General features: G+C 39.5%; 1 protein-coding gene across 17 annotated transcripts in view; it reads right to left on the reverse strand.

The window, feature by feature from the left end:
- ptprk (protein tyrosine phosphatase receptor type K) overlaps positions 1-9,029 on the reverse strand; it is a 105,895-nt gene extending 96,866 nt beyond the window's left edge. For 16 of the 17 annotated variants that reach the window (XM_063496439.1, XM_063496438.1, XM_063496434.1 and 13 more), the window contains exons 1-2: positions 8,724-9,029; positions 2,352-2,375 (exon numbers count right to left, since the gene is read on the reverse strand). In XM_063496439.1, coding sequence (XP_063352509.1) covers positions 2,352-2,375; positions 8,724-8,805 — 106 coding nt within the window. In that variant the 5' untranslated portion in view covers positions 8,806-9,029. The remainder of the gene's footprint in view (positions 1-2,351; positions 2,376-8,723) is intronic. The other variant, XM_063496426.1, reaches the window with a different exon arrangement.
- Between the last annotated feature and the right edge of the window lie 330 nt (positions 9,030-9,359).

Below are 9,359 nucleotides of genomic sequence, written 5' to 3' on the forward strand. Positions count from 1 at the left end.
GCAAAGTCTGATACTATCTGTCTCTTTAAATATACTTTGTTTACATAGCTTAAGTTTTTCTTATAAAGCATAAAAGATAACAAAACTACTTTACATTTTTTAGGGAAGATAACTAACTGTTGTATAAACTAACACTAAGAAGTAAGAGAGGTTGAGAAATTAAAATGTGCCAGATTAAGACCATAGGTTACACTTTAACCAAGAGTCATCGGGAAATCCCAGACTCATCTATTTTAGTCTTCTGTGGGTTGACTGGATCATTAAACATTTACTGAACATGAAAGGCAGGAACTGGTCACTGTGACAAGAGGAACAGTGGAGATTTGCTGTAAAGTTTCCGCCCCAAAGTGCAACATGCCATAATCAGTTTGTAACCTTATAACTGTACATCAGTGCCACCTATATACCTATAATTAATAGTTAGTTAATGAACTGCACTTTCTGCAAAGACCCTTGCCTTGCCCCAGAACCACCTCCAAAATTTAAATGAGCCTTCCTGGGAAATGGGAAAAGGTACTTCATACAGGAGTGACCCTGAAAAGCACAAAACAAGACCATTGTGACAAGCTTGAATATGTTACTATATGCATTTCATTACACAGGACTCTGACTTTGAATTATTACTACCATTAACAATATAATATAATATATAATACAATATAATAACAGAGTACAACTATGATCCGAGCCTAAGGCCTGCAGACTTTGCCTTCGTGTTGCCAGGAAGTTTAAAGTGAGCAACAACAAAGATTACGTTAGAAAAGAGCATCTAATTTCTAATGTAATCAGTTTTGTTGCTAGAGGATAAATACATTCCCAAAAAGTGAAAACAAATACAAAGCATCATGTCTCACAATCAAGACTCTCTGCTATTTGTGCCAAAAATTGTATTCATTTAATGTTTGCACACTCGAGTGAGGAACCTGAAAAGTGTCTGATACTAAAATTACAATAGATTAGACACTTGTTTGCAACAGTATTGATACCAACAATGTTATCTTCACCTCACACAGCAACATACAGGCACACCTGAACAGCAGCACATCAAAACTTGGCAAAGAATCTGACACCTGAGAGGAGAGGTCAGTAAAGCTCCCATTTCAGCAACATTCAAATATTAAACAGTTATCGTAAATGTTAAATGCTAACACTATTATGACAACACAACCATTACCTCACCTCCAATGAACCAGCAGCTTACTAATCCGTTATAACAAATATTCTTCACTTGGGGCCTAAGTTCAGTGAAATCTACTAAATTCTGCCAGAGCAGATGTAGAATCTGCCAAAACCATTTTAAAAAACTTGTACTCCTTAATATGATTTGACAGTATTTCTACCCCACTGGGCATCCGATTGGTCTCTATTATTTTTATACTGAATAACATCTGCATTGGAACATAGCATTCCTATGCTAGTTTTTAGGGATTAATTAAAGTGGCACTCTACAAAATGATCTATCTATCTATCTGCAGTGTGAAGAGTGTGTAGCATATCTTACAAACTTGTAACCTTCACAACCAAAGGACAACTCCCTTATTAAGGAGAGACAGAAGAGAAGAGAAGAGAAGAGAAGAGAAGAGAAGAGAAGAGAAGAGAAGAGAAGAGAAGAGAAGAGAAGAGAAGAGAAGAGAAGGGTGTGTTTAGCTACTGAAGGAACAAAGTTACTCAGAGCTCTTTTATTAAAGAGCAGGCTCAACTAAACAAACAGCACCTGGAAACTTCAAACCTCCCGACAGCTGTCTAGCTACACAGACAGACAAGCACAGGAAGAGAGACACAGAGACAAATGGCAAATAGATTAACTGACAACCAGGTTGGCAGAGTCACAAAGACGGGTGACAGCATACCAGTACAAGAGTGCTTCAAATATTTAATCGATTCAGGATTGTCACTGTAGAAATTTTTTAACAAGCAAAATAACACTAGACATGAGCTGAAGGTTTATGAAACATTGAAACTATCTGACATTGAATCAAATGGTTTAGAGTTCCTCAAACATGTTCATACTGAGGAAGGTCTAAATATTACTACTGTACTTTAATGCTGGCTTATCAAGGTCAGGAAAATAAAAACCCAAAGAAAGCTCTACTGACATGTCAAGGTGAGTTTGATTAAATACACTAAAATAGCTGACAAGCACTTAGACCATGATTAGTAAATGGGATGATTAGTAATGTAGCTAAAAGATAGGATGACAATGGATGACAAAACAAAGCAACATCACCACAACTAATGTCTACACAATAAAAAGGGAACCCTGCGTTAAGGTGGAGGCTATGGGGGAGTTACGACAACGTTAAAACCATGAAAGATGAAGCTCAGCTCTTGGCTGGCGACTCGTAACTCACCCTTCTCAGCGCGCCCCATGTGAGCTGGATCCAATAGAAGCAAAGCAGAGAATAACAGCACAGAATTAGGTTGGAAAGCATGCACAGGTTCACAAACACAAAAGAGATTTTCATTACATGTTGTTCTGACAGCAATTTTCTCACTTTACGCATTTTTCTGGTCTATTCTGGATAAGCTTCTGCTTTTATCTAACTAAACAAAATATATATATTCAAGAAAAGCAAGAGTGAAGTAATCCAATATTGCCCCATGACTTTCTTCAGCTTTGCATCCACCCTGTTCAACAGCAGCAGCAACAAAATCAATGCTTTCAGGAATCATATGCCAGCAGCTACACTCCAACAATGATTTGTAACGTTAATAACACAGTTGAATGCAATCTGTTTAAAAAATGCAAAGGAAAGAACAAGTCTGAACTAACACAAGTTCACACAAACTTTAAACTTTATCCAAAACACACCCAACCTCAGCCTTCACCCTCTTATTCCACTAATCCCCATGAACTCCAAAAGTCAGGATTGTCTTCACCTGCTACCACTTGCACCAATCTCTCACTCCTTTATGCACATGCACACACAAGTCATATCTCTGTTGCATATATCATTATCACTACACACTAAAATGCACAACTGGTGCTGAGGCTGCTCATCTGGCTGTGTGAGTGTGAGGCAAAGGGTGTGTGCTTGTGCATGCACTGTAATGTAATTAATCAGCTGTGAGTGTTGATTACTTAATCTGTCATTAGCCAGCCATGTGTATAAGGGTGAGTGAATGTGTGTGTGAGTGTGTGTATGTGTGTGTCAGGCAGCAGCATTTTTCAAGGCCCCCTTGTACCAACAGCTGTGACCAGAGCCAAACAGGGCAGAGCAGAGATTGATGATACAGGACTAGCATCATCATTCATCAGGGATGTGATGTTTCAGGGATTTGGGATGTGTTTTGAATGTGCTGCCTGTCTTGGTTTCCAGTGGAGCTCTATCACTTTCTTGGTTCGCTTTCTTTGCTTGATTGGTGATTTAAACCCAGTATTTAAGACTCAATCCTCTTCATGACATGATTTAATTTACTGTAGGTTTTCTCTGAGAACTCCAGTTTACTCCAACAGCCCAAAAACACGTGTGTGTTAAGTGAATTGGCAATTCTAGTTTTGGCCATGGCGTAAATGTGATCATGAATGATCGTCTTTTCTATAGTCTCTTTTTCAGTAGTACCTACTCAGCTCAGCTCGACTTAACTCGGTTTTCAGAGTTTTCCTTTAGGTGGTAGTACCTGATGCTAAAAACGTCAAGCCAAAAAAGTTACGTCAACAGATTGCATGCCACTGATTGGCCACGGAGTGGCTGGATGACTCACAAGGCTGAGTGTTCACAAGAAACCTGCCATTTTTGAGACCCAGCAACAAGGGAAATCACTATAAACCACCGCTGTGGTCGAATGACAAAGTGCAGACATTTACCATCGGTTTAGCAGCAGGAGTACCATCGTCTCAATGTCCTGGACTTTTGGTCCACGTTGCTATAAAAACACCTCCCACATCGAGGTGCTATTCAAATGTAATGGAAAATGACGGACAAAGTAGAGTCGAGTCAAATCAACTTGAGCAGCTGAGTAGCTGTTAATGGAAAGTAGACTGGCAACATATCCAGGGATAAGCTACCTGACCAGCATGTTATACAATGTAAATGTAAATATGCAGTTTTTGCCAACACAAACTGTTTATGTCACAAATTACTGTGTAGGATTGTGTTTGTCATCTTAAACAGACATAGTTGTGGGGGTTTTGTGTTATGAAGTTATAAAAATCGGTAAGAAGTGTAGAAAGTTAGTAACATTAATCAGTAACCAGTCTACCTTCCAGCACTATTTTCATCTTCTTATTATTACATTATGAACACCACAGAGAATAACTGATATAGCCCATGTCTACAGTCAAAAGTTTGTATTTTCAAAAAATACAAACTTTCCTTTGAAAGTCACTTCTTCATGTTTTAAGTTGAGCAGAGTCTAATTTAGTATCCGCCCTCTTTGCAGTTATTTCGCTGTGACATTATGGCATCATCACTACAAGCTGCAGAATTTCATTGGCATTTTATGGTCTCCGGTTGCTGCTTTGCTGCTAGTCTCTCTCTGTTTGTATACCCCTTTGGTCACAGTGGATCAGAGAAGAAAAATATACTCATTAAAAAAACAAAACAAAACAAAACAAGAAATCAAATGCCATCCTCTTTTGGGAAGCAATGATTCAATCAGTGTGCAAAACACACAAACATTTTCCGCACTTCCACATACAGAGCATTAAAAAAGAAAAAAACAACTTTGTTCATATATTTTGATTCTGCCTGTGTAATAATAGTTGTTTTAAACTGTTAAACTGTACAGTTACATTTTCAACTTGTTTTAGGTAAAGTACAGCATTTCGTGAAACTTCAATTCTTGATGAAGAACAAATTTTTACGTCAAAACATCGTACCTTTCCAAAGCAGAAAGGGAGCTTCACTGAGAATCATTTGAAAGTAAAGAAACCTGCCACGATTTATCAGTGCAAATAGCGCTCTGTTTATTTTGCACGCTGTCACATCCTCTCGAATACGTCTGCATAAACTCATGTAAACAAGAATTTCTTTATATTTTATTTTGCAAAAGTGCCCAAAACTTTCACCCACTGTACATACTTAACCCTCAAACTCATTTATACTCATGCACGCACACACACGCACAGTCTAATGAGGGATTAGCTAATGAATTCTCTCAGCAGATTAATTACATTTTACAGACTTCCTCCCCAAACAGCTGAAGAAATGAGCCAGCCACTTTCAAAGCAATGGATTTTGTAAAATCTATCACTAAATTGAAATCCGTAGAAACAGATTGGCTCTAAGCAAAGGGACGTTTCATTTGAGGAGAAGACATTAAGACGGATCTGAAGGACTGCAGACTGAGGCATTACTTTTAACGAGAAATAAATAAAAAGGCCTTTGATTTGGCGCCATTTTACATGGCATGAGTAGAATGAGGAGGCATTTTCACATGAATCGAAATGAGAAGCAAACATTTCAGATGCTCGTCTTTTGTACCACTGTACTCCGGAGGGCTTAAAAGCATCGGCCTCCCTCCTTCTCTGTAAGCGACAGCAAAACACATGAATTGACACACACGTTTGCACCACACACAAACACACATACACGAGACATGACAGACACACACAGTGATTCACACACATACACACACAGTGATTCACACACATACACACACACACACTCCCTTCTGCCGTTTTCACAGTCTCTTGAGTGGAGGAGATGCCCACGGCCAAAAACCAATGGTTTCTTATTTGTCCCCCTCCTCTTCTCTTTCTCACTGTCACTCCATTTCTTTCGCCTTTCTCTATTAAAACACACAATTTTATTTCATCTCCTAAATGGGGCGGAAAAGTAATTATAATTAAACTAACTTGGTTCTAATGTTCGAAATACTAAAATAATTTACAATTCTAATTAAACCAGCTCAGATGCTGTGTTCAGTGGCACTGGCAGCCTTTTAATTCGTCTGGAGACAGTGATGGAAAACAATTATTTCACTTCATTAAGATTAAAGACGCCTAGAATCTGTGTCACAACTCGATCAGAGAGGAGACAGATTTAGAAAGTTGTAAAATTAACATAAACTCGGTTACTGACTTTGTAAAGACAGCTTGTTCAGATTTATTACACTGACTTTGTAAGTGATTAGCCAAAACAAAACTGTGCATAAAAAGTGATAAGAAGAGGCAAGAGACAGGCAGATTTAGAGAAATGCTTTAAATTGCAGTTTGACTTTCTAATTGGGAAACTAGAATAGATTAAAAAACTGAAAGGAGACAAATTTAGCGAGAATGCATCTCAGCACGGACTGAAAATGACTTCTTTAGTGCTTAATGGATGGTTTTAAAGCCTTGCCACTAATATTTCTTGTCCTTGTCAGTGATAAGAGTGTAGCACCCAAACACACATTTTCTTCATTACTAACTTTTGGTCTTATAATTATTGCTTTTTCTCAGTGCCAGGTCATAATGGCTGTATTAATTATCAGCCTGCAAACCTTATCTGCATCACTGGCTGGAGATTTTATTGAACCGGTGCATAAAAATGCTGCCAGTGATAAGTTTACACAAGCTGAACGGTCTTAAGGTAACATTTAAGTTAACGCCTGTTAACTTAAATGTTGCCTTAATTTCTTGTATTGTTAGCTGGTACAGAAAATACATGGAGACATATGAATGTTTACACTAAAAAGTGTGCTTGTTAATTGAAATAAAGAAATTATTTTCCCTGTACTGATTTCTACAATTTTCTCACATTTGCATGCTTTTATCACTAAATATGTGGCTCTTTTTCTGCAACAAAGCCAAAGTTCTTCTTCCTATCCCCTTTTCCACGCTAATGATAGCCCACGTCTCTGTGAAGCGGCATCCAGTCACTAGTATTTACTTGCAAATTAACAGCACTTAAATTCCCAAAGAGGCCTCAGAGAAATTCCACACATTTGTTACCCAGAGGACCAAATGGCTATGGGGGGGGGGGGGGGGTAAAGGGTGGGAAAGAGGAGGGGTGGAGGCAATAAAACCTCCCCAGATGAAGCTGGAATTAATGTGTAATTTTAATGCAAATCATTAACAGGGCTATTGTGAACACTGGAGCGTAAAATTATGATTTTATGTGTGGCGCGTGATGTGTTCTTTACTGTAACTTTATTGTATGGCTGTGATTTTAGAGGTCAGCTTTCAAACAGCTGTGTGAGCCTCTCCTGCCTCTCTGCGCGTCGGAGATGAGAGTGGAGCAACGGCTGAATGCGGAAATAAAACGCAAACAGGTACGAGATCGAGCGATTACAATGAGAACGTAAGGAGTTTGGTTTCTCGGAGCTCGAGGAGTCGTTTGTTTGTTTTGTAACAGCGGATAACTTCCGTGAGCTCATTTAGGCGACTTGCAAAAGCATCGTCCCAAAAGTGGCGAGCAGCACTGTTGCAGCGTTTTTCCTGTGCATACGTGTTTCTGCAGGCGAGACGGACAAAAGAGCTTCAAAGGCTCACTGCGCTGCGGGTTACTGTTTAAACTTAAGTCCCGAAGTCAAGCAGAGGGGTGGTTTTCCCCCGGAAAACGAGGTTTAAAGTAACCCAATCTGCGCGTGACCGTTTTGATGGGAAGTTTCGGGCAATTCGCAAAAATCACGCTTAACTTGATGAATGTGGTAACCAGAAACCAGTTGCCGAAAAAGTATCTCAGTCTGATCTCCTCACTCACACAATGCCAAAAAGCAATACCCCTCTCTATCAACATGCGATCGACGTGCAGACTGTATTCCCGACCATTAGGTTTGATTGCATGCAGCGAGAATAAAGTTGGAGCAGAAGAGGCTCATTTGGTTTGCAAAGCGCCAGCAGCTCGTGGCGCTCGCAAACCCAACTGTCCGCTGGCTGGAACAAAAGAGCAACGCTCCTTTAGAAAGTACTTTCAACACATCACAGAGCGCAGGGTGATATTAAATAAAAAGCTCGCAAGCATTTAAGGACGATAAAGATCAAAACAAACCAATCCATCATGCAATTAAGGTGACACATTAGCGTGTCACGGGATGGAAAAACAGCAAAGTGCACGAGGATAAAGGTTGTACAAATCAACGCTGTCTTGCTACATAAATATTATTATACAGTCCGGGCACACAGGAACTTTTTTTTCTCCATTCATGCGCTGCGAGACTGCACTGCTTCACGGCCAAGCTCGGCTCTGCTTGAAATCTATAGGAATAAACGACGCTCAGCGCAAAAAATGTGAAATCTTTCCACTTTAATCCTACTTGCTCATAACTGCAAATGTATGCAATGCTTCGTTTTATTCCTAAATCAGAGGCATAGTAACTCTCAGGTCTGAAGACCTGCGATGCGAAGAGCCAAGCAGAAATGCAGCAACTTAAGTTTTAGGTATTTAAGATAAGAGTTGGCGATCCAGGTGATGAGTTAGATTACTCGTTCATATAGGAGAGCGCAAACAAGGCTTTAAATGGGCTGCATTTAAAGCATCGCACACAGGCGACTTGCGTGCGACGAAGCGAGCATTTCACATTTTAACAATGTCAAAAAAGCATCTCCACCTCATGAAAATTACCATTCCCACGTCCGCCGACATTTAAAAAGCCCACATATGTGATAAAACAGGCGATAAGGTGCATTTTCAACACCGAATCTAACTTTTCTCGCACACCTAAACACACCTGTCTGAAATTTATGAGCTTAAACCAACGAGGAAAAAGAAATTGTCGCCTAAACTTTTTCTTCTAACACACGACACAACACAAACCACTTCAAACTGTCGTGTTTTTCTTCTTCTTTTTCCTCTTACCTGTCGGTATTTGGCCAGAGACGTTACCAACTATCGAACAGAGAAGCAGGAGTCCCAGGAATACAGAGAAGAGTGTATCCATGTTTAAAGCCGTGGCCGTGCGAGAGTCTGTAACAGTTTCTCCCCCCCTGAAAGTTTTTTTTTCTTTTTTCTCCGTCTCCAGTCTTCTTTATCTATTTCTTCAGCGGGTTATTATTCCTCCTGTTGTGATGAATTCAGCGGCCCCATTCTCTTTTCTCTCTCTCTCTCTCTCTCTCCGTTTTTTCTCTTTTCGCTTCCTACGGGCTCTCGCGGACTCCACACTTTGTTTCACGCGGAGTGCAGTGAGGGAGCGCGAGGGAGAGAGAGAGAGAGAGAGAGGCAGGGAGGGCGAGCTCAGCAGAGAAAATGCGTGACGTCACAAATCAGGAGTTTATTGAAAAATAAAAAATAAGGAATTAATAGAAACGATGTAACAACAGCACCCTGGTTTTCTATTATTTTCTATTATTTTATAAGTAATTAGCATATGCAGATTTTTTTTTTACTTTATAGTATTATGTTATAACTCTGCAGTACTGGTGACATGTTTATGACCCCCATGCCATTAAGCTACGATTAAATTTTAGATTAAAAAAGAAAGAAAATTAACTTGAT

Source organism: Pelmatolapia mariae, linkage group LG15 (genome assembly GCF_036321145.2).
Source record: "Pelmatolapia mariae isolate MD_Pm_ZW linkage group LG15, Pm_UMD_F_2, whole genome shotgun sequence".
Classification (NCBI taxonomy): Eukaryota; Metazoa; Chordata; class Actinopteri; order Cichliformes; family Cichlidae; genus Pelmatolapia; species Pelmatolapia mariae.